Source organism: Pteropus medius, unplaced genomic scaffold, assembly GCF_902729225.1.
Source record: "Pteropus medius unplaced genomic scaffold, Ma_sr-lr_union100, whole genome shotgun sequence".
In the NCBI taxonomy this organism is placed as follows: domain Eukaryota; kingdom Metazoa; phylum Chordata; class Mammalia; order Chiroptera; family Pteropodidae; genus Pteropus; species Pteropus medius.
The window spans coordinates 4,957,122-4,983,166 of record NW_024342473.1 but is presented as its reverse complement, the minus strand read 5'-3'; the positions used below and the strand labels follow the sequence as shown (position 1 = coordinate 4,983,166).

Here is a 26,045-nt window from a genome sequence, read left to right as displayed (position 1 = left end):
TTCTGAATAATATAGTCAACAAATGTTATCAAAGCACAGCTAAGGATACACAACTTAAATCAATCATCACTCAGAATTTGGAAGGCAGAAGAGAAAGTGAAACTGCATTCTTCATCAATGGTTACAGGAAGATAGGTAGGCAGATGGCAAGAATGAGATTCACAGTTTCTCAGAACTCCTGGGAATTGCCTTCTTGAGAGGGGCAAGCACCTGATCTGTCCTTGATGATTTTCTTTCAGTCCTGCTAGTTCTTGATTCCATGAATCTTAGTGGAGGCTTCCTAGACCTTGACATTTCCAGCAGTTCCAGTAGACATACAAGCCTCCAATTCTCCTATTAAAACTATTCCTACTTTGAAAAACTAGATTGCCTTTTAATTTTCTCTTTGAAATATATCTGATAAGATAGGCTGAAAGGAAATACTTGAGTCCCATCATAGGTAATTTGAAGGTTTGTTATTTTTTATTAGGATTGTATCGCTTATATGTTAAATTATATATTATACTTAGTTCTAATTAAAGACTATTGGGTGAGTAATTCCCATTTCATCCTATTGTTTCTATAAATCTCCAAGTTGATGTCATCTCAGTATGGTTATAAATTTGTAGCCTCCCTTTTTTTTTGTTTCCTCATCAGTTAAAATGTGATAGTCTTGGGACCTTAGTAAGCCAACTGGATAAGCAGCACAAGTAAAAGTCGTATTTGGCAAACAATATAGGTCCTTGACCTTACCAAGGAAAGGGATGACATTTGTGTCCCTTTCCTATACAACTAGAGTAACTTATGTAAGCTTTTATTTGAATAAAAGATGACACTGGGATGAGGTAAAGGAATAACTATGTGCTTTACAAAATCATGTTTATTGGCTCCCAGCCCTTTCTATGTGTGCCTCCTTAATATGTTATACCAGTTCCATATTGTGTGGTGTGTGTGTGTGTGTGTGTGTGTGTGTGTGTAATAAAGATATACTTTATTTTTATAAGAAGAAAATGTTGCTACTAATCTAGATATTGGCAAACATAAAATGATTTCTGAGCATTTCTGATCTGCTAAACATCTGATCTATACAGCAATCAAGTACTTTAGTTTCATTATGCAGCAAAATGATATGTTAGTTCAGTGTTTCAGTGGGTACAAAGATATTATCGAGCATGATCTTTCTCTTAATTATCTTTGGACCATATTAAATCAGTCAGATATTTATAAACATGGAAACTCTGTTGTACTAATAATAGATAAAATAGTCAATTAGATAAAAGAGAAACAAGTGATAACATATTTAACAGTATCATGGAGAACACAGATTTTTTATTTTTCTTCTCATTGAAATAATTACTTCAATAATTATTTTTCAAAGAAATCAGAAAGTCAATTCATATTAGTTATATACACTTTCTCATCTAATATTTCCATTATCTTAGAGATCTGCCAGTATATCTTTCCTTATTTAGCACATGCCATGGAAGTTAACTGACTTTTGGGATCACTTGATCAGAAGCACTTTTAGGTCTTAAGAGTACATCTCTAAATTCCCAACCTCGCGATTCCTCCCATATATCACACTGTTATTTATGGGGGGAAAAAATTCTACCTATTATATATGAGATTTAGCAGATAAATTTTCCTCCCCTTTTAATTGCATCTAAGATTTATAGAAATATGAAAGAGTAGACAATATTTTGGGATAATTTTGATTCGGGACAATAGGGCATATCTTTTTTTCCAGAAGTATGGATACATTTGGTGCCCCATAGATGTACTTTTGCAACAATCAAGGTTAAGAGATATAATTCTGCAAATCTAGAACAAGTGAAATTTACTCAGCTCTTGTGAAAATTGACCTATTTACTGTTTGGCTCTATTTGCACCATAGTCCAACTATAGTTATTGGTGACTTCTAAGTGAACTAGAAATAATTTGTATTCAGTACTGTCTAGTAGAAAGAGCAGTGGTTTTAGAGAAAACAAGACAGTTTCAAATAGCATTTACATTTCATAAGCCTCGGTTTTCTTAACTGTATAAAAGGGGTAATAAAACCAATCTTGTAATATTGTTAGAAAGGTTACACATAATATATAAAAATGTACAACATAGTGCCTGGTACAAAGTAAATCCTCCGCTGTGACAAGTATTGTTATTATTATTAATCTTAATATTATCAAATATACCATAAAGTCACAACTCATTTTCATTCTCAGACTGGCAATGTGTCTTTACTTGCAAATATGACAATAATTTTTTCTTACTTTAGATGGAAAGAAACCTCAAATCTGAAAGAAATATTTTTATAAAATTCAAACAGTTGTGTACACATGGATTTCTATTTTGATACCAGCAGAATGAATATCAGATTAATTAGCTTGATAAAGTGGTCATTGTCAATTAAAAGTTTTAACAAGTTTTTCTATGTCTAATCAAATTGCAATGAAATTATCTGTCACAATGGAATACAACTTTGTTTTAATATTAACAAAATGAGCTTGGATTACAGTATATTAATTTGGTTTCTTTTAAAATTTGGTAGCTTTTTTTTTTGCTCCTTTTAGAAGTAGAAACTTTAAAAATATGAAAGGGATATGTAATTATAAAGCTAATGTATATGTTTATTCATAAAAGCATAAAAGGGAATGTATATAATGATCAGCATTATCAAGGTTTTGTATATGAGCCAGGTCTTCAACCTTTCTTTGAAAATTTCACATTGTATAGATTATAAAATTGTATTCATACAAAGATTCTTTTGTGCAAGTGGCCGCTATTAAAAATATTTTAAAAGCATTATAGTAATTCTTAATCACTAGTTATTTTTTTTTCAGTCTAAAGAAATCAGAGGCATTGCTGATAGAATTAATGACAAGAGAAACAATGGTGGGATTTTAGCTCTATTCAGACCACCCACACATCCCTAAAAGAAAAAGTACAATCCGAACAAAGTAGTTATTATCCCAATCAAACACTGAACATGAGGTTCTATTAGTACTTACATAACTAATTCTAATTAAAACACCATGAAAACTATGTAATGAGATCACTATTATTCTGAAATGGTTTTCAGGAGTTTGAGTTTTAGTCTCTTATAATTCTTAAAATCAAATTGTATGGAATCAAATGTATGATCAGTGGATAACCTGACCATAAATTATGTGAGCAATGTGTTTTTCAATAGTTCTGTCTAATGTCATTGCTTGCCTAAGTGTAAACTAGTTCTAATATCTTTCAAAGCAAAGTTTTGTAGCTTTGAGGTTTGAAAAGTACTTTCAGTGGATTGCTTCCTTTGTTTATTCTTGGCACAAGGCAGAGGATCTTGACATTTACATTGCCATTTTCCTGCTTTTAAGGATTCTAACAACAACAAAAAAATGTTTTGACTTTCAATGGCTAGCAATCGTCTTCTGAAATTCCACATGACCATTCTAGCTCTCTTGGAAAGGGCTTACTTTATTATAAATCTGTTCCCACAGCTTTCCCAAGGACACAAACTATATATTAAGCATATACAGGTACATACACATGCTATCTCTCAGCTTACAAAAGAATTATGCTCTCCAAACTCCTGATAAAAGTATTGTTTGGAACTCAGAAGTCTCTTCCCAAAGATATAATATTATAAATGTAGTTGCTTAGATAGCCTTTAACAGACTACTTAGCCACAATGTAGCAGAAATGTTATATACTTAAAAAGAGCAACAGGACAATATTACAGTATGACCAATAGTTTTATGTTAAAGATAATAATTAGACTTTAATTTATTTTGAATGATGGTGCTTGAAGATGTTCACTTTCCCAGAGTCCCATTTTGTTCTAGCAGCCAGTATTAAACGCTGGCTGGCTTATGTTTGCTTCCTTCTCAATTCCCACATCCTCAAGTCAAAACTATTGCAATACAAATGCAATGAATGGTCTCTGATTCTTCCCAAAGCAATAATAAATTTCCTATCCTTTGGTAAAATTACCTCAAAATTCCACCTAACCACAGTTAATAGTGCAGCAAATGAGTGTGTTTGTGAGTGTGTATATGTGTTTATCTCATAATGGAAAAGGGAAGGAAAATATCATTAGCTTTTACTCTTTAATTGTTGTCTCTTTAAATGTGTAGAGAGAATAAACAAGTATTTTTATGCAGATATTCGACCCCAATGTATAAATGTGAGGTCATGTTAATACATTTTGCACTCAGATATTGGAGTTGTCTATTAATAGAAAACCTTTGCCAATCATATTTTTGCTGTGAGCAGTTTTGAAATCCCATGGATTTCTATTTGTATACTAAAAGTTTAAAATCAAAGACCTTTCATGTCTGTGTAGTTTTGTCTGGTCACTTCAATAAATGAGTTGGTAATAATTATTTAGTCTAGTATAGAGACAGTTGAAGAAAGGAGATACAGAGACAGAACAGCAGTCTCAAGAACTCATGCCCTCAAGTATTGTAACAGTTTGGGACAAGGCCAGGAATTTTGCTGAAATTTACTAAAATAAGCTAAGAAGAATGCTTATTCATAAGATATTAAATTTTAAGAATGAAATGGTTGGTGCCAAAATCTAAAAGTGGTTCAACTTCAAAACTTAAAATGTGAGAGGATCTACACCTGAATACTATAATGTTTACAACAGTGTTCTCTGTACACTTTTTAAAAGTGGTTTGAAAGAAGGCTTACTTAATGGAAGAAGTTTGTCATTTTGAATGCCCATATTTATTTTGGAAGCTAATGCTATTCAAATATTATATTTATTCTTTTTAAAAACTGCACATTTAATTACATTTCCCCCCAAGACTCTATCTATGGGATGTTGCAACCCCTTGATACAAAGTTTTAACAAATGTTTAAGGGAAGGAACTGTTTATTAAAAATAAAAAATGGAAAAAAGTTCCCCACTGCAGTGACTCTGGGGAGAAAGAACTTGTTGTGTCACCATATTTTGAAGTGTTCCATCCTTGGTTAAGAGCGAAATTGGGAAGAAGCTGTGAAATCCATATATTATCAGAGTTTGAAGTAAAACTAGCAGAATGATAGAAAAATTACTTCTATTTTATAACAGTTGTATAGAATGTTATAGTTTATAAATTATCTTCCCACATTTTAGTCTCACTTTATCTAATTTTATCTTAATCTTTTATCTAAATTTATCCTAATATTAATAGCCCTTTGAGATTTTCTATTTTAGAGATGAGAAACTGACTGTCAGAGATGCTAATTAGCTTGCTTCAAGTCATTCAAATAGTAAAAGACACATTTTTCTACTCAAACCCCACTCCCACTTTTATAAATCTCAAACCCAGTGATCTTTCTACAATATTGTTACATGGCAATCTTAATTCTGAAAGTTGTTCTACTACAGACAAGTAAGCTGCTTGGAAAAGATAATATAAAAAGTGTATTGTATGGCAAAAGAGAGAAAGCAAATCAATGAAGAAAGAGTAGATTTTTCAACAAATTGTGCTCGAACAAGAAGACATCCACGTGCAAAAATACACACACACACACACACACACACACACAAAACTTGACAAATTAGATTTAATTACAATTAAAAGATTCTGCTCTACAAAAGACACCATTAAGAGAATGAAAAAGCAAGCCACAAATTAGGAGAAAATGTTTGTAACATGAGTATCTGATAAAATATTGGCATCCAAAATATAAAAAGAACTCTTAAAACTCAACAATATGAAAACAACTCAATTTTAAAAATAGGCAAAATATCTGAAAAGTCATCTCATCAAAGAAGACACAGAGATGGAAAATAACATATAAAAAGATGGTCAACATCATATGTCATTAGAGAATTGCAAATTAAAAAATTGAGATAACAATATAGATCTATTAGAATAGCTGAAATCCAGAACACTGACAACAACAGATGCTGGTGAGGATGTGGAATATTATAAGTGAGAATATAAAATGGTACAGTTTGGAAGACAGTTTGGCATTGTTTTACAAAGCTAAATATGGGCTTACCATATTATTCAATAATTATGCTCCTTAACGTTTATCCAAATGAGTTAAATATGTACATCCACATAAAAACTTGCATACAAATATATATATATGTTTATATATATATATGGCGAGTTTATTAATAATTGTCAAAATTTGAAAGTCATTCAATGGTTGAATGGATAAACAAACTATAGTACATCCATACGATGGAACATTATTTAGTGATTAAAAAAATTAATATGGAGAAAACTTAAATTCACACTGCTAAGTGAAGAGCCAACCTGAAAAGGTTACATATAGTATGATTCAAACTATATGACATTCTGGAAAAGGCAAAACTGTGGAAATGGTAAGAAGACCAGTGGTTGACAGAGGCTCAGGCAGTGGGGAGGGAGACACCAATAGGTAGAGCACAGATTTTTAGGGCAGTGAAACTATTTTGAATGATACAGTAATGGTGGATACATCATTATATGTTTGTTAAAATTCATAACATGTATAACACAAAGAGTAAACCCTAACATTAACTATGAACTTTAGTTAATAATAATGTATCAATAGTGGGTCATGAATTGTAACAAATATGCCATACTATTGCAAAATGTTAATAATAGGGGGACTGTATTGGGAGGGGAAAACTCTGTGTGTGTGTGTGTGTGTGTGTGTGTGTGTGTGTGTGTGTGTGTGTGTGTGTGTGTGAAGGGTATAGGTTATATGGAAACTTTGTATTTTCTGCTCAATTTCCCTCTAAACCTAAAACTGCTCTAAAAAATAGTCTATACATATTTTCTTTAGGAAAATTTAATTATAGAATGTATAGATGCACTAGGTCAGACTGCTTGAACTGCTTTTGTAGAATAATAACTATAGGGAATTAAAAAGAACCAATAACAAAATACAGATGCCACAAGATCTCATATCCAGACACAACCAGTCCCATCAGTAGTAGAGCAGTACTATTATAATCATAGTAAATAAAGGAGAGAGAGGACTCAGAATTCTTAAGAATATATGTAATGTCTTTTCTACTCAGGGGCAATGAGTCAAATTCTGACAGTAGTAATACTTTTGGATGCTTTGTAGTTTTCAACATACTTTCACTTACATGGTCCCTGATTGATCTGCTCCCTATTGCCTACCAAGCTCAGCACCTTTGGGGGCACTTTGCAGCTTTTCATTATGCCATCAATGTCAATAATTATGTTGTTTCTTGTTCCACTTACTGAGGATTAGATGAATTCTTCAAGTCTTAATACAGTGCGTGTCCATTGAATCAGATTCTTAGAGCTAGAAGGGACTTCAGAAATGATCTTTAACAACAGGTTATGATATAAATACACGGAGACCCAGAGATAATGAGTGCCTTAACTAATTGGCTGGAGAAATGGACAGAGAAGAGGCATCTTCCACTACCACCCCTGCTTCATCTGCCTTGCCCCTGGGGAATCCTAAAAACCTGAAATAAGACTTCCATAGCCACTCAACAGCTAATCAATTCTTCCTTAACTCAATCTCTCAAGTCAGCCCTTTGTTTTTCACTGACACCAATATTCCAAATTGTTTTCTTATCCCTCAATATCTTTCCTACACCATAGTCATCCTGAAGGTTTTTGTTCTCTCTCAACTGCAGTGCACCCTACCTGGAGTATCAGATAAATCCTCCTAATGACAGATTTCTTATGGCTTCTTTTGTGTAAAATACAAAATCTAAATCTCTCAACAGAGCATTTAAGGGACTCCACAATTTGATTCCTTCCTACTCTCCATAATCATGAACCTAATAACCATTCAGACTATTTCTATTTCTACTTCTTGTTTTCTAGCATATTGCAGGCAACCTTTCCTTTGTATCTTTCTTCACACTGCCCTCTCCTGGAAATGCTCCCTGTCTTAGTTTAAGCTGTTATGACAAATGCTATAGATTGGGTGACTTTAAACAACAAAAATTTGTTTCTCACAGTTCTGGAGCCTGAGTAGTCCAAGGGCAAGTCCCTGGCAGATTTAGTGTCTGGAGGGCCTGCCTCCTGGTGCATAGATGGCAGCATCCTGACATGGCAGGAGAAGTGAAGGAACTCTCTTAACGTCTCTTTTATAAGGATACTGATCTCATTCATGAGGGCTCTGTCCTAATGACCTAATTATCTCTAGAAGGCCTCACCTCCAAATATCATATTGAAGATTAGGTATGAACATATGAATTTTGGATTTGGGGAGGACACAACCATTCAGTCTATATTACTCTCTAATTTATTGGACCTCTTATTTCCTCAACCCTAGATAAATTTCTCCCTTTCCCTATATATTCTTTCTTGACTGCCACAAGATAATAATTTTTCTCTTTATTGAATCCCAAAAGAACTTCTTGCCTGTAGCATTCATTGGGCACTTTGCATAAGTATTCTGCAAATTTATTTAAATTATGATTTCTATACCTTACCTGTTGAATTAGTTTAAATTCCTTGAAGGCAGGAATCTTATATTGCCAGTTTCCATCAGTGTGCTTGCAGAGAGCAATATTCAGTGACAGTTTATTTATAGGAATGACAGTTTTAGACACAATATCACAGGATTTGAAATCTTTGAATCATCTGATGCCAAAGTATTCCTTTACATATTCCAAAGATAATATATTTCAGTGTTTAGTGATATTTTTGTTAAGGCAGTAACTTCTGGGACATGATTTAAATTCCAAGTGCAATATTTAACTGTATACAGTGAACTTCTGTCAATAACTTTCTTAAAAAGTAAACCACTTTTGACTGTCTTCTTATATATTTGATGAGATTGTCATAACACTATCAGGTTGAAGAGTGAGATTCTTACATGAATAACTAAAGGTTGTTTAACATTAACAATCTCTAAAGGTTGTTTAACATTAAAAAAATTAAACTCTGTTCACCAAATGTTCTTTGGTATAATACAATTAAAAATTTTATCTTTTCTTTGTGTAGTTGTCACTATAAATAATCATTTTTTCCATTTTCTTAAATAGCATATCATGTCATACCCATCTTTTTACTTTGAACATTTTCCCTCCCATAGAAGATGAACTGATAAGGATTAGGAGTAGAAAGTCGATTGTAATTTTGAAATTTTTTGCGTCAAGTATATTTAAAAATGTGAATTCTCTACCAAGAAAAAAAATGAAGTAGGATGATTTGGTATATGTTTCAGAAATAAAATAAAATTCATGACAATCTTGAGATGAAGTTCAGTCAGATAAATCGAAATGAAGCTTTTTAATCTATTTGCACTGCTGGTATATGTATATATATTATATATATAATTTAAATAAATTAAAAGAACCAAGGAGAACAGCATACGTATATTCTTTCAATAACTATAGTAATAGTTTAAAAATAATGCCAAAATATTGAACCAGAGAATTTCATCCTAAAGTTTGCTATATGAATTAGAACATTATTATAATCAATATTTCCAGTTCCTTGAACACTGGAACACCAAATATCCTGTAATCATATTACTAACAGGAATAAAAATCACTTGCTTAATCATTATTAACTAAAGGCAAGACAAATATTTACTTTTCCACTTAAAATGTATGATAAAGTAAATTGAGTCCATATACATTGTTGAAGGGGTAATACAAAGTTTACTAGACATATAAGTCAGACTGTAAGTAGGTGTTCTATACCTAGTGCAAGTGCCAAGAAAGGCAAATAAGAAAAGTGTTTACTATTTCATAACATACAAACCATATATTTAACATTTGATTTTTATTAATTTCTGAATTTTCATAAATTAAAAATGAAGGAAATAAAATTATCTTACATAACACATTCTAAAAATATAATTTATCTACTCTGACAAAGACTTTTTAATAATGCTAGATTTAATGATATGGTTTAAGTTTTCTCTTTAGCATTTATTATATCCATCATACACTATATTTGACTTAATTACCTTGTTCATTCTGTCTCTACCACTAAACTATAACTGTATTAGGTCAGATGTCGAGGCAACGTCTCGACATGGAGCATACAAAGCACCTTAAAAGTGCTTAAAGAGTACATGGAGCATACAAAGCACCTTAAAAATGCTTATTGTAATAAATGAATGTTTCCCAAAGATTTATGATACAGAGTCATAGTATTAAAAGATATGATATAAAATAATGATTTAAAATGTGAATTTGGTTTAAAAACATAACAAAAAATCACCAAATATCAGAAGTAGACAAGGTTTCTTATTAGTAAATGGTTTTATCTCATCATTCCATTTTGTAGATATAGAAATTAAGGTTTGAAGAGATCAGGTGATTTGTCAGACCATGGAATTTTTGTACTAAAAGACATTTTAAACCTCATATAATCCAAATATTCAGGTGTTTAGGGCTATTCAGCCTATGCTTTAATACTTGCAGTGATAATGGGTTTCCTAATCCGTGAAAGCATCATATTTAGCCTTTTAAGAAAACTACTTGCTAGAAACTTCTTTCTTATACACAATTAAGACTTGTATTCTTATGCTTTAATGCTTTAATCTAATCCTAGTTATATCCTTTAGTAATACACAGTATGTCTAGTCAAGGGTATTATTTTATAGATAGATGATAGATAGATAGATAGATAGATAGATAGATAGATAGATAGATAGATGATAGATGATAGATGATAGATGATAAATAAGTAGATATATGATAGATAGACAATACATAAATGATAGATAGATAGATAGATAGATAGATAGATAGATAGAGGTGTAAAAGGTTAAATTTGAGGCCTGTTATGATGAGAGTTCTGGGCCGAACAGTCTTCTTGCTTCCACTCTTCCTTTAATAACTCTTTGTCTGCTGACTCGTCTCATGATAAATCCTGGACTATACACACACACACACACATATATATATATATATACAGAAAACATACATATATATGTATATATAATTGTTATAGACAAACACACATTATATAAGCATCTTTTACACAGAAAGGTGTATGCATTTATATTTTGTATTTTATAGAAGAATCGGTTAAAAATGTTTAAAATATGCAATAATCTTTTAAATTACATTTTCCCTCTTTGTTTAATTTGTACTATATCAGGGACCTCAAACACAAAACCATGTACTTGTCTCAGCCTCTAAGAGCCTAAATTGAGTCTCTTTCCATATAAAAGTTGTTTCATTAAAATATTTGTTAAAATGTTTAAATGTTTCAACAATCATTCTATTGTAACACTTCAACCAAATATCTCTAATTCCCAGGTTGTTTCAAGATTAATGAAATCCCACTCTTCCCTGAATATTTTACTTATTTTGCTCCCTCTCAAAAATGTAGTTTCAAGAATTAAACACAGTGCTCTAGATTTGGTCCTACTAGGGCAGAATAGCATGGGTTTATCCTGATTCATTCATAAAAGTGTATTTCTCCAAATACAACCTTTAATTCCATTTGGTTTTTCAGTATCCATATCATGTTTGACTCACATTGACCGTAATGTCAAAAAAAATTCTTAATTGTTTTCTATATGATACTGCTACACTAAGTTTCCTTTACATTTATGCAGTTGAACTTTCTTTAGGGGAGGAGATTAAATAACTGTTTTACATTAAAAAAATAGTGTTTTGTTCACAATAGATACATATTCTGAAAGTTAAACAAAAAATTTAATTGAGGGATATAAAAATATAAATTTGAGATGCATATCCTACCTATAAAAGCCTGGTGGCACTTGCTGTACCAGGAAGCTCTTCTCCATGTCTTGGAGAATGTCATTCAGCATTCGGACACGGATGGGAACTCTCTCCTTGGGATCATTAGCAGGACGCATCTCATCTGACTGAAAGAGTTCAGCACTCTCCCGCAGGCGTGAGGCCAGGGCTAGCAGTTGATGGGTGTTGGGCTGATCACCTGGTGAAGATAAATGAGCTCATCTCAGAAGAGACTTTCTCAAAGGAATAAAATAACCATTTTATAATAATGATGTTTTCATTCTACCAACAACATTCTGTTTAAATATACCATATTCTACTAAATTATTAAATTTGTTACTACTACTACTAATACTAGTAGTAATAATAATGATAATAATAATAATAATAATTATGACTAATAATAATACAGGTAAATATGTACTGATAGGTGAAAGACTGCTACGTTCCAGGCACTAGGCTGAGCCCTTCATATAATTATCTCATTTAATATTCACCAAATCTTGTATTGTCATGTCTATTTCATAGAAGCTGAGAATTAGAGTAAGGAAATTGGCATAGGTCATTAAGCAAGTAAACAACAGGCCGGAATTAGAAGAATGATTTTTCTGACTCAAAAATTCATGCTCATGATGGAGTATCCTGTATTTCGGAGAAAAAATGTAAACAGAATTATCTTCTTTTCTGAGAACATATATTACTATGTGTTATTATGAGTCTATGGGATCTTTTTACGAAAAATTTTCTGTAATTTGAAGTTAAAATACATGTTTGATTTGAAAATACACTGACAACTTTCCTAATGTTTATATTATTTTGTTTTGCTTTTGAGATGATTTTTGATTATTGTTTTTTTTTTTGTTTGTTTATGTAACTTAATGGATGCAATTCTGATGTGATTGGTGGTAGCAGAGACCACAGGTCATTCCACTAAGAGAAAAGCAGCATTAGTATATGGATTATAGCCACCAGATCCCATAGCTAGACCACTTGAGTTCAAATCTCTGCTCTACCAATAAGTAGCTGTGTGATGTCAGGCAAGTTACTGAACCTCAGTGTCCTCATCTATGAAATTGACATAAGAAAAGCACCTGCTTCATAGATTTGTTATGAGGATTAAATTATCAATAAACACCTTGTTTAAAGAGCATTCTTTTATTATGCCATAGCAGGGGCATTTCCTCCTCATCTTCTTCCTGATATACCCGCCATTAGAGCCAGTCTTTGGTGAGGCAACAGTAAATGATGTCATTCTCAGGGGACTAGGTACAACTGACTCCAACAAAGTCAGCATATCACTACAAAGAAATATTTCAAGTCAAAGTAATGAAATGAACATAGGCCTAGTAAATCTAAGCAGGCAGTCCTGAGAGCATGTCATTGAGATAAGCAGATGGAGAGATGAAAAGAGGCCTTATAGCACCCACTCTTGGGGAAGTCTTGGGGAAAAGGGAAAGAGCACAAAGGGATTTTTTCTCCAAGTGAAGTCCTAGGGTTATCAGCCCTAAAAACACCTGGGCTTTATGGAAATGCAGATTCCCAAGTATGATGACTCTCTACAGGGGTAGAACCTAGAAAATATTATTCTATATATTTTCAAGTTTAAGAAGCACTGTGGAGAGGTGATCTGCTAAGAAAAGGAAAACTAGGTTAGAATTGTAGCTGATGTATAAAATACATGTCTGTCATAAATTTACCAACTTATAATATAATGATCTTTTTGTCTTTCACCTTTATTTTGATGGAGACTATTTTAGAGCCCAGCATAGTTCTGACTCTCAATAGTTGTTTATTGAATAAACAAAATAGATTTAATGAAGTATTCTTATGGAAAAAATCCAATAACAAAAGAAAACTATGTAGAGATTATGTAGAGATAAGTGGTTTTTATGAGAGCTACAAAAAAGATAGCCCTCTTTGTAGCTCTCTATTCACTGAAATTAACAATATAAATAAAATCAATTGTAGAAGTTCATAGGTTTTGGCATTTTGATGTTTTCATAGTGCATTTTAAATTAGTTAATTATCTTATTTGATTTCAAAACAAAATGAGGTTGTGAGATGAGGTATTTTTGCTCATTATGAAGATCTAGCCCCCTAAATAACAATAATAACACTAATGTTATTTTATAAAAATATGGTTTATCTTAAGTTATTATGGTTCGCCAAAGTTAACATATGGAGAACTTACAGGGAACATCACGGCACAGGAAAGAACAAGATGGATAAGGTACATTTAGTTTATACTGAAATTGAAAGACTAAACAACAGAAAAAACAAGGTTGACATTCTTGAAAGTCTTCCATTTTAGGAAGAAAAATCTGTTCTGATGTAACATACACCAAAGAATTGAAGACATTATTCTTGAATCAAGTGAGACAAATTGTACCATTCTACCTTATTTAGCTTTAAATGAATTTATCTTTTATGGTAGTACAGATATAGAGAATTGACAGCTTTAGAAATTGGCTGAATCCAAAAAGTATCCTCATAGTAAAAATCTGCCATCCACAGCATACCCTGTGCATTATTTGGAGGGTTTGAAGTTATAAATTGAAAAGTACCTTTACTTGTCATGTTCATGCAATTATTCTGATATATAAATGATATTACAAAGATTCCTAATAGTCATTTCTGTGCCAATAAAGCTTTTTTTTGTGTCTCCAAATAAGACCCAGAAAGTAATGTCACCTTTTCTATGTAGGATTTTATAACTACAAATGATTGTTACTTCATGATCCTTAAGATCCCTACTAGAATGTCAGCTCTGTGAGGGAAAAGCTTTTTGTCTTTTTTGTTCACTACCATTTCCCCAGGACCTAAAACTGTTCCTGGCATAACATTTAATGAATCAACACGTGAATTCTGTACTTTGATCACAGCATTTTAGCATCTGTAATATTTTAGTCATTATCTTTCTTGTCTCTCTCCTTTCCTTGACTGAACAGAATCCCACAAGAGCAGCAAATATGTTTTATCTCTCTTTGTATATCCATATCCCAGCACAATACCTTACATATCGTAGTCATTTATTAAAAATTTTGTTGAATGAATGTCGATTTATACAATGTTTTATTTGAGATATAATAAATGTCACTAATAGCTGTAATCAGTAATAGTTGCAAAGGGAAAAAAGGAAAAAAGAAAAAAGGCTATTTTAGGGTAATGATAAGTTAAATTAAACTCAATTGAATCAAAATATGGCTTACCAATAACCTATAAAACTAAGAATATATAAAACTTCATTTAAGGCATAGTGAATATCAGAGAGCAGAGAACTAATTGAGGCTCTTAACAGTTTAGGTTTAATAAGTAATAACTCCAAAGAAAATGTACCAGGAGCTAGAGATTTCTCTCAGAGAAGGTTAGCATAATTATCTTGAAGTAATGCATACCTGAAGTCTAAAAACCAAGGACTTGATATCAAAAAAACAAAAAACAAAAAACAAAAACAGAAGAGCCCGGTCCACTTAATTATGAACACATCTTGAACAGATTACTTAATAACAGTATCAAAAAAAATAGAGAAAATGGTCATTTCACTTTCTAAGTATCAAGATTACTATGCGAAGGCAAGTTACTGTTATCAAAGTACAAAAACTAAATACAAATTACTAACAACTCATTTTTTTAAAGGCATGCAAAAAGCTTTACTAATGATTTTACTCTCAGAAATTTGGCTTCTTACACTTTCTCCAGACCATGGCACCCTCTGGGCAACTGTATCTTACTCCTCCTACATACATTTTAATAGAGATTCCCAATTTATTTTGTGGTACCTATGAATCTGGAGCCATATTTTATTTCCATGGGTTGGCATATCAAACCTTTTAAGCACAAGAAAAGAAATAACATAAAGGGTAAAGTAATTAAACAGCCTGTCTCTAAAAATGATCCTTCTACATCTTTGCTCCTGGTGAAAAACCAATCATGAATAAGGTTTTACGGCATGGCAGAAAAGATGGATTTGTGATAAATATTAAAAATCAACCTTAAGATAATACAAAATAATTGAGAGTGCCTAGTGAAATTACTTTGATATTATTCAAGAGATAACTGAAATGTACTTCTACATTTCAAACAAAAATAGTTTGCATTTTTTCCTCCATTTCAACGTAAAATAAAAAATATTTTTTTCAGTAAGTACTTATTGAGTCTTATTTTGTGTGTTATTCTATAAATACTGGGAAAGAGACAAAGACATAAAATTAAATCTCTAACTTAACAAGTTTCTAAACTAGTTAGAAATAATCAACAAATGGAGAATAGTGTCAAATGAAATAAATGCCCATAAGGATAACTGAAGAGTTCATTATGTATAAGAATATTCTAAATAGATTCCAGGGAAGAAATACAATTTGAGAGACAAATCATAAAATTGCCCGGAAATCAAGGGCATCTCAAATGGAATACTTGAAAGTTATGGGCATTTATCTACATTAAAGCAATAGAGGTAGGTAGGTATTCCACTTATAAACAGCAACATGATCAGTCTTCTCTTCCTCTTCTCAGCTCCCACCTTTCTAGAGTTGGAATCTACCTCTAACTTACATCCTTTCATTTTTCTGGCTTGTTATGGAAAAGACAGAGCTGGATATTATAAGCTGTGTTCATACTAATTTAAGAGGAAGAAGGCAGGATGGGAGGAAGCAAGAGAGGAAGAGAGTGAGAAAGGGAGGGAAGTAAGGAGAAAGTCAGTGGATATTTAGATGACCATTGAGATCTAAGGCAAGCCAATTTGGGAGAGGCTTTAAAATATGCTGGAGGGAATATATTCCTACTTCCCAGGAAATCTTCTGCCTTGTAGCCAACCTACAGCATCTTCCCCTCAAGGCAGTTTGGGAAGCAGTGTGGTATAGTGGAAAGAGGGGGAACCTGACAGACTTATTCAAGCCCTAAACCTACCACTTAAATGCGTACATCTGAGTAAGATTAAGGCATACACACACACACACACACACACACACACACACACACACAATCCTACTCTGATGTCTAGAGGCCTATTTTTTTACTATCAAAATTACTGGTCTTAACAATACCTAGCTCTGTTCACAGGGTTAGAGTAAGGTTAAATGTCACGGTAAACGTAAGGCACTTAGAAAAATACCTGGGGCTTTGTAGAGTGACCCCTAAAGTGCCAAAGTGCTTCCCAGAAAACTTGTTTGTCCTGCAGACCTTTGATTCAGGATCCTAAAACACCCTCCGACAGTAGATCAGAAGCTCAGAGTTACTTCATACAAGTCCTATCCTTGAGGACTCTAAGACTTCTGGGTAAGACCAGTAACTACAGTGCTGACTACACCCATTGAATCTATACATGTTCTAACCTACCAGGATCTGGGACCTGTACAAAATACCTCTTATCTTGAGAAACTTTATAAATTGATGAGTTTCAACTTGGTATAACCCTGTGTGTGTTAAGTCTGTTCTACAACCTCCCGGATACGTTTATAACTGTCCTATTTTAAACAATGATTTCGGTAACCATTATTGTAGTCTCTTTTCAGATTTTCATACTCTAAAAACTTTTAAATTTTAGTTTATTTTTATTTTCCTATCTTTTGTTTATATTTACCCACTATATTATTAAAGACTCACTCAATTTCATTTTAAACTAAGAGTGAAATATATTGGTCATAGTCTAAAACTACATTTTTATATTAAACAAACATAGCCTTTTACTTTAATAGTATTTCACAGAATCTATTCTTCTATAGATGAGCTAATCACAGTTTTAAAGGTGCTAACAATTGCACAATCACAGCTTAGACTTCACTGATTTATAGTGACAAGAAAAAGTATGATTTATGTTCCACAGAACACAGTGATCAAAAGCAGAACGGAAGATTATTTTTGGGGAAAAAATGTTACTTAATGTCATTTTTTAAATACTTTGTGGCATCACTAAAGAAAAGATATTGCCAATATGATTTCAACGAAGGGAAACAACAGTCTCCTATTATCCTACATTTTCTATTTGTCACCTTGCCTTTTTTAGTATGAATCACAATAAATCATCTTAGCTGGTTACTTAAAGAAGTTAAATAAAGAAAGATACAGGTAGAGAAAGAAATGTGGGAGCTACTGCACTATTGATAAATAATCTAACATTGATTTTACAATTTATAGATGGAAGGATATTACTTAAACAAGAAATATGCCAGAAGACAGTGGATAATTATGTCTAAACTGAATACAACAGAAATCACTTTTTGCAAAGTTGCCAAAGTGTCACATTTACAAGAATTAGGTTGGCTACTTTTAAAAATTAGCTACACATTCTAAAGATTGTCCTGAATTCTAAAGATTATCCAGCGGCTCAGGTATCCAAGGCAGATGAAAATCTAGCAAGAATTTCAAAATATTACATGGAATGGGTCCATGTGACTGGTATAGAAATTAAACCAGGGGCTCTTTTTTTGGCCCACAGATGCTGCCACTGTGTTATGTTTGCAACTATGTGATCTGGTTATTGGCTGCTTTAAAAGAGTTAGAAAAAGCTTTCTTGAATGAATTAAATTCATGTGTGGTTTATTTTTATCACTTTCCTCCTAAGGCAGAAAGTTGGAGTTGTATATTTAATAACAACTTTTGTTGTGTTTTAGCTAAACCAAGAAACTGAAAAAAGAAATTAAAAAAAAAAAACTTGGATAAAATGAATCACAATGAGGGCAAGTGTACTCTATGCTCTATTACAAGCCACAATTAAAAATATTTCAAAAAAAAAAAAGTTTAAAATTGTTGTCAGTGAGCCGACACTCATAGAATAAGGACTGTAGTATTATCCTGTCATGGACGACACAAGGTTTTGTCCTTAAAATAACACTTAGAAAAAAAATAATGATATAATAAACCATTAGATGGGAGAGTAGGAAAAATATATCACTAACATATTTCAATTAATGTAGCAATACACAAAATGTAAGTACTAAAAAGAAAATGTTATAAGGATTTGGATGAAGTACTCAGAATAAAGAAATAATGATCACAAAGGGAAGCTGCATAAACAGCAACAAACTGTAAAGACAGGAAATGAACAAAAGAAAAGAAAGTATTATTCTGAAGAAAATAAAATGGATAATGTGCTTAAGATAATAAGTAAGGGACATTACACAATAAAAATATGAGTTCAAAGAGAAATGGGGAGAAAGAAAAATTAGTTTGGGGAGACAAACATTGAAAAAGTAGAGACAATCATATTTTGTTACAGACCCAACTGTCTCACATTCTTTTTTGATATTAGGTGTAGAATATCAATAAATGAAATGCAATTTTTAAGTAGTTATATAATTAGAATTCTTACAAAAATATAAACTAAAGATATTTTTAGAAAATTGTACCCAATGGGTGTCCAATCTCATCAATTTTCTCTATCAATTTGAGCAAGCAAGTTAAGATAGTTCTTAGAGAATGCTTTGGGTTTAAGTCCTTGTCATACAAAAAGATCACTTCCAGAAATGTCAGTTCAGGTCAAACCGCTAGAAAACTAGCGAGATTCAGAATTCCCATGGGAACAAAATCTGTTCTTGGAATTTTTTGTATTTTAGATGATGGGCTGCTTTGGATTTCTTAGGGAGGGACGGGTCCAGGTACTTAATGTACCCATCCTTTACTATCTATAGGCCAGTCCAGAGTTGGAATTGATGGTAATTAAAACCAAGACTGGAGACAGATGGGCCGAGGACTAGAATCATGCGATTTACACAGCACATATTTAATTTTGCCATTTGAGAAATTCATCTTATATTTCTCAAAAAGAAAAAAAGACATTAGGTGGGTCTTAATCACTTTTGATTGTAGAAAAGAACAAAGGTGATGTTTGAAAATATGAAACTATGAATCTAACAAAACAGAGTACTTTCCTCAGTGGCATCATCAGCTTGAAATACTATTCTTCCTTCTAAAAGAAAGTGATCGACACTAATGAATTATCAGATCTAATAAGAAAAACAAAGTCAGATCAAAGTGGCATTGCCAGTTTTCCAAAGAATAGGAGGAAATGCTGCTGACAACCATTTTACATTTAGTAAGACAATTGGGAGGCAGCAACAAGCCACACAGTTCAAAATTATGTTTCCTGCTGATTCTGGCTTGCACTAAATAAATGTGTACACAGCCAGATCAAATGAAAATAACTTTTATTTTATTTGGTCATTTGTAGTTTTTACAATAATGCTAAATAATTAAGATCCAAAATTCTAACAAAGAAAAATAGCAGATAATAGATATAAAACAAAAAGCATCGGAATTATATAATCATTAATTATTTTTGAAGTACTGTTTTATACATTAAAAAGTAGATAAAGTGAGAAACAGTAAACTTAGTAGGTTTATGAACTGCTCACTCCTTAGTCTGCTTCCAGGTTCAAGGAGGTGGTGGTACTTTATTCTTGACACTTTCTTCCGCCCTTGCAAACTAGTACCATTGCCTTGTATGTGAATTTTTTGGACATAACTTTTGTCACAAGTATGTCTGAAACATATCAGTTATCTTATCAGTCACTATTTATGATACATCTCCATGCACTACATATAAATATTCAATTTCTAACTATTATATGTTTGGCATTGACCAAATATTAAGAGCCAGGACTGCTCAGTCAAAATGAGCTTTCAAGAAGCATCCAATAAATCAACTCAAACAAATTATTCACTGGTAAATTATCCTTCTGTCTGGTGGTTGTGAGAGCGATAGAGAATGGTCTGCTGCTATCGTAAACTAGTGTAATAAATAAACAAGATGGCCGGTTGTCAAGGGTAAAAATTACACCATTGAAAATGCAATTGGGTTTCAGAGACCTTCATACTTAAACTCTGCAGTAAGGAGAAATGGAATTTTATAGTTCAGCCTTGAAGGTCACTTTTTTTTTTAAACTGTAATTGAGAGCTGAAGACTAATCATTATTAAGTGTTATAACAAAATAAGAAAACATATCAACAATTAAAGCTTGCATTAAGCGGGAAAATTATGTTTCATTTAGCTACAGAAATTCTGTTTTGCTAATGAAATAGTCTACAATGGTAGACAAAATTGAAACTAAAATATATACTTAGTTGTTGTTAAGTGCTGTCCATTATTCACACATTAGCATATTAAAGTATTCTATTTTAGAAATAAGGTTATAACCAAAGTACTCAAAATAGAACAGCTATACCAAATTGCCTACAATTTAGCAAATATTTGAATAACCTTTGACTATGATACAGAGCAAGTAATTTTGAATCATGATTACTAAAATACAAAAATGTATAGCTTAAAGGTGACATATCATATCTGTTTGATCAAATATTTATACTCAGGTTAAATAAAAGAAAAATAAACACATTTATTTGCCTCTTTCTTTCTTTCTTTCTTTCTTTCTTTCTTTCTTTCTTTCTTTCTTTCTTTCTTTCTTTCTTTCTTTCTTTCTTTCTTTCTTTTCTTTTGTATTGGGCCCATCTTAAGTCTGGCTGCATCTTTCTGAGTGAAAGTGAAAGGAAAACCCAAGGAGTTTCATGTTAAAAGAAAACAAAACTCAAAAACCAAACAACCAGCAACCAAAGAAAAAGTTCTTCACCTACAGCAGAAGCAGTCGAATATAGCAGCAGGAAGACAAAATGTTCCTGCTCCTCCACTGAGAATCTTGGATTTTAGGGAGAGGTTAACATGTATTTAGTGGTATCTGACCTGCTTTCAAGAAGCATCCAATAAATCAACTCAAACAAATTATTCACTGGTAAATTATCCTTCTGTCTGGTGGTTGTGAGAACTATAGAGAATGGTCTGCTGCTAATGGTTTGCAGAAATTTTTGTGGAATGAATGCAGGTTTTCCCCCCATTGTGTTGACACGCTTTTAGATACAACTATTAAAGAAAGGATCGTTAACTCGGTCTATTCTGAGAATATTACCTTTACTTGGTTGCTTTAACTGGAACTTGGCTCTCTCCTAATGACATTGCTTCCACTGCAGCCCTCTCAAGCAGTGATTCTTTTTCTCCCATACCCATTCTACCACTAGCCCTAGAAGAACAATATGAAGTACCTCTAGGTCACCGCCCATTCTCTGAAAATTTTAGCTTATAGTTCACCCACTCTCTCTTATAAGAATTACTCTTGTCTTAAATTCTTGGTAATTTCAATATCCATGTAGACATATTCTGGCTTCTCTTTTCTTTAGCCTCTTTCATAACAGTTACCATACTCCCATGGTCATACCCAGCTAAGACATTGCCATTACCACTATCTACACTCTTCATAGAACCACATTTTCAACAATCTCATTTCCTTTCCACTGGCAAATAAGTCTTTTTAGTTCACTCACTCTCAATATTTTGATCTCATGGAGAAATACAGTCTTTTCATCTTCCTTCCTTTTTACTCACTCTCATTCCCTTCAGATCCTCATTTTATTCCATACCCAGTTTAGCTCCTTTGGCTCATCACTGTGAGTGCTCCTTTGCATACAACTCTGTTTCCTTTATCTTATCTATTTCATCGTCCCTCTCTTAGCAAAGCCCTAGCTCTGATTCAATCCACCTTTGTCTGTTTCTATACCTGAATCTCCATCTGAAGGCTGGAAAAAAATATAATTATGCTGAATTATCTCATTTAAAATATATTTTTTTTTTCTGAGATTTTAATGTTGCCCAAAACAATTATTGAATTTACATAGTTCATTTACTCTCTCGCCCTTCTAAACAACTTTTTTTATTGTTTTTCCAATCTAAAAGGACTTGCTAAGAGTTCTAACCACCACATTTACATAACTGCCATATGCTCTGCCTTCTTTCGCATTTTTATAAATGAACTGCTATGTTGATAACTAAGGCAAAGTCCTCCACCCTTATACTGTTTTTAGTCAAGAAATCAGCCCAACATTCTCTGTTCACTTTTTTTTTTTGATCAAATATTGATTCTCTGTAGAATCATTCCCTTTAAAAAACATGCTAATCTTTTTCAACTCCATATTTACTACCTAACATCATGTGTCCTCACATCCCATTTATCATCTCCTATTCTTTTTGGAACCCCTCTAATCAGGCTTTTTCTTCTACCACTTCACTAAAATTGTTGTTGTTAAGATCACCAGTGACATCTAAATTGCTAAATCTAGTGGTCAATTCTCAGTCTTCACTTTTCTTGACCTATCAACAGTATTTAACACAGTGAATCACTCTTTCCTCTTTGAAAGATTTTACTTGGTTTCACGATATCATGTTCTCCTTGTTTTTCTCTTACTCTTTAGTCACTCGTCCTCAGTCTCCTTTTCCACCTCTTTGCCTGGTTTCTAAATTTATGAGTGCCTCCCAAATCTTATACCTTTTCTGTCCTTTATCTATACTCAATCTCTTAGATATCTCATTTGGGACAACTCCCAAATTTATATTCCCAGACTATATCTCTCCTTTGTACTCTGGGTACAACTGCAGTCAGTTCTGCTATAACACTTATATGGAGAATGCAAATTTGTTCCAAAGTGATTGATATTAAAAAATAATTTGAGCATAATGCTAACTTAAAAATTGCTTTCATGTGTCAATTTTGTTCTATTATATATGTATGTTTCTCAGATGCACGGAGTTTAATTTTGTTTTATATGTTTTTTAGTTGCTGGATGTTTCTTTGTTTTGATTTTCTGTTTTTATTTTGTTTGTTTGTTTGTTTATTTGATCAGAGAACTGTACTAGGCAGAGTGAATGCTCAAAAAAATATTTGTTAAATGAATGAATAAATGGGTTCAGGAGATCCTGTAAAGTCAATGGGAAATAAATGCAATATTTTTGTACACATGTTATTTTCAAGGGAGAGAGATCATGCTTTATCTGAATTTTGAAAAGGACCCCTAAATATCCACAAAAATCTGAGTAATATTATAATTCTAACAATGATTCATTAGGATGTTATTTATCCTTCACATGTAGTTTAAGCTACTTAAAATGTTCATATAGTAATTATAATGCTTAAATATTGTGTTTATTTATGAATTTTTAAAAACAAATTCAACTATTTAAAAAAAACTAATAGAACTTGGCATTTAAAATGACAATAGTGCTAATACTTTTGTTTTTGCTGATTTTATTTCTTTAAATTAAAATTTATTACAAATGTAATATACATTTATCATAGAACATTTGGATTCCTAAAAGCAACTTGTACATTTGTTTATAATTCTATCATGCAATGTTAGTATTTTGCAGCATACTATTTGAGTCTCCTCCCTATGCATAACAGTCATAGATGAACTATTTTATAGATGAACAAATCTTTGTTATATTAATAATAATCTCTTTTAGTTCTCTGAAAACTTTAAGTATTATACATAGTACCAACTAAATTTTCTTAAGTATAAAAGTTAGAGTTAAAGGAAAAGCAAAACAGTCTACAGAACAAGTAAAACAGATGCTTTGAAAAGTCCTTACAGAAAAAATAATTCTTAATATTCACATAACTTTATAGTCTTTTATTAATACCAGTTCTGTTCTTATTTTGAAAAATTTCATATACTTGTTGACTCAGTGTCTAAGGCCAAAATATTCTAGAAATAGTAAATCAGAAGTGGAGAACGGAGTGAATGCTCCAGGCAGTCACACTAACGACAGTGAGATAGAAGCTTGACAAAAGTTGAAAAGAAGACAGCTATATAGAGACTGAATTAAATATACCAAAGCTGAGAGATATGAGGCCATTCAGTATAAAGCAAATAGCCCTAAACAACAGTTCAAATGCTGCTGAGGTTATGGTTTTACAGCCACTATAATATAAATCATAAATATCATTGGGGGTGGGGTGACTGTGTTGTAGTATTTTCTGGGTTAAGAAGTAACCCAGATAGTCAAAAACAAACAAACAAAAAGTATTAAACTTTCAGATACCGGAAATATTTGGCTCTTTAGAATGATACACTTTCCAAGGATTACTATAATTAAAATATCGACTTTTGTATTAAAAAGTATATGCCCACAAGTGACTCATTCAAGATTGTTAGTAAAATGTGTGACTCAAAGAGAAGGAAGAGGGTGCATTCTTTAATTATAATACTGACCTTTGTAGTTGGTTAATGAAGACAAATTATAAGCCTAATTGAAAGATTTATATGTAGATAAAGGGGAAATGAGGAAATTATTAGGGTGGTATCCGAATTCTGAAGAAAGATATATATTCAAATCTGAAGGAATGGAAATAGAGACTATTGCAAACCTCCTCATCATTCTTAATCTAGGATGAGTCAACACTTCAGTGAAATGGACTGGGCTCATACCTCATATACACCAATTCCCAAGAAAATTCTAGGCCAGTCTTATTTGAACTGACTAAATGTTTGGTAAGAGTGTTAAAAAACAAAATTCCTGAACTATATTTTTCCATATGAAACTTGTAAATAATAACGAAAGCTTGAAATTATAAATCTCTTTGATAAAGGATAGTAGGTAGAATGTTCTCTAAAATGTGATGTGTTGCCTGATGCTTACACATAAGCAAAATTAATTCTTGTTAAAATGGCAGCCAAAATTCTTCTAAGCCTTTCTCATGATAATCCTCTATAGGAAGGGAGTGTCTGAATTGACATGGTTAGTATAGTAGATAATTTTATCCATTTCTTGTTAAAATTATACATTAACAATTTTTCATTTGCTAAAATTACTATAATTCAAAGAAAAATTACCTTTAAGGCTGTTTTGAACTTCTATTGCTATATCGAGAGCATTAAAGGGCAGAACTGGTTCGTTGGCAATTTGTAAAATCACTTCTCCTGAAAGCTGAAAGAACAAGAAGATGAAATGCTAGTATTCAGTATTAAGGTTTTTATCTGTTTGCTTTTCATTATTTTGTACACTCATAGATCCAGAGTAGCAAAAACATAGATGGTAGAATAGACTTTTACAAAGTCTTTTTCTTTTAAATCTTTTTTTATTTTTCTAAAAGAAAAAAAAAATCCCTCAGTATCTGTCTCATGTCTCAGAATAATATAAAAATATAAAATTGTATTCCTTTTTTAGCTGTTAAGAAATTGCTTCCCTAGTTGGAGTTATAATGTTTAAACTTTAAAACAATTCCTTATAAAACAGTTCAGAATGTCACAAGATAAAACATAGAGGAACAGAAAATCAGTACCTGGTTATTGAACCAAGTCAAACTCCAGACAAAATTAATGATCAATTTATTTCATTTAAAATATAATCCAATCTAAAAAAGAAAATTCATTTAAAAATCTTAGGTACTATTTTCCTTAATACTTTACTATATTTCTACATACTTCTCCAAAATTGTCAAAACTAATATCATTTATACATCTTTGAGGTCAATGTTTAAATTAAATTAAAAATAAATAAAATTCTAAATGGCATTCCCAAAACTCATACGTGGAATTTTCATACACGCATATCCCCCACCGCAGCACTCCAAAACTGTTTGAAAAACAACATATATGCTAAAGCTGAACTAGCATC

The 26,045-nt window shown here is 32.1% G+C and overlaps 1 protein-coding gene across 6 annotated transcripts in view; it reads right to left on the bottom strand.

Moving 5' to 3' along the window:
* NAALADL2 (N-acetylated alpha-linked acidic dipeptidase like 2) overlaps positions 1 to 26,045 on the bottom strand; it is a 1,088,713-nt gene that overhangs the window by 22,598 nt on the left and 1,040,070 nt on the right. For 5 of the 6 annotated variants that reach the window (XM_039865076.1, XM_039865077.1, XM_039865078.1 and 2 more), the window contains 2 exons: positions 25,262 to 25,355; positions 11,615 to 11,813 (listed from right to left, as the gene is read on the bottom strand). In XM_039865076.1, coding sequence (XP_039721010.1) covers positions 11,615 to 11,813; positions 25,262 to 25,355 — 293 coding nt within the window. Of the gene's footprint in view, positions 1 to 11,614; positions 11,814 to 25,261; positions 25,356 to 26,045 lie in introns of those variants that run through there. The other variant, XM_039865080.1, reaches the window with a different exon arrangement.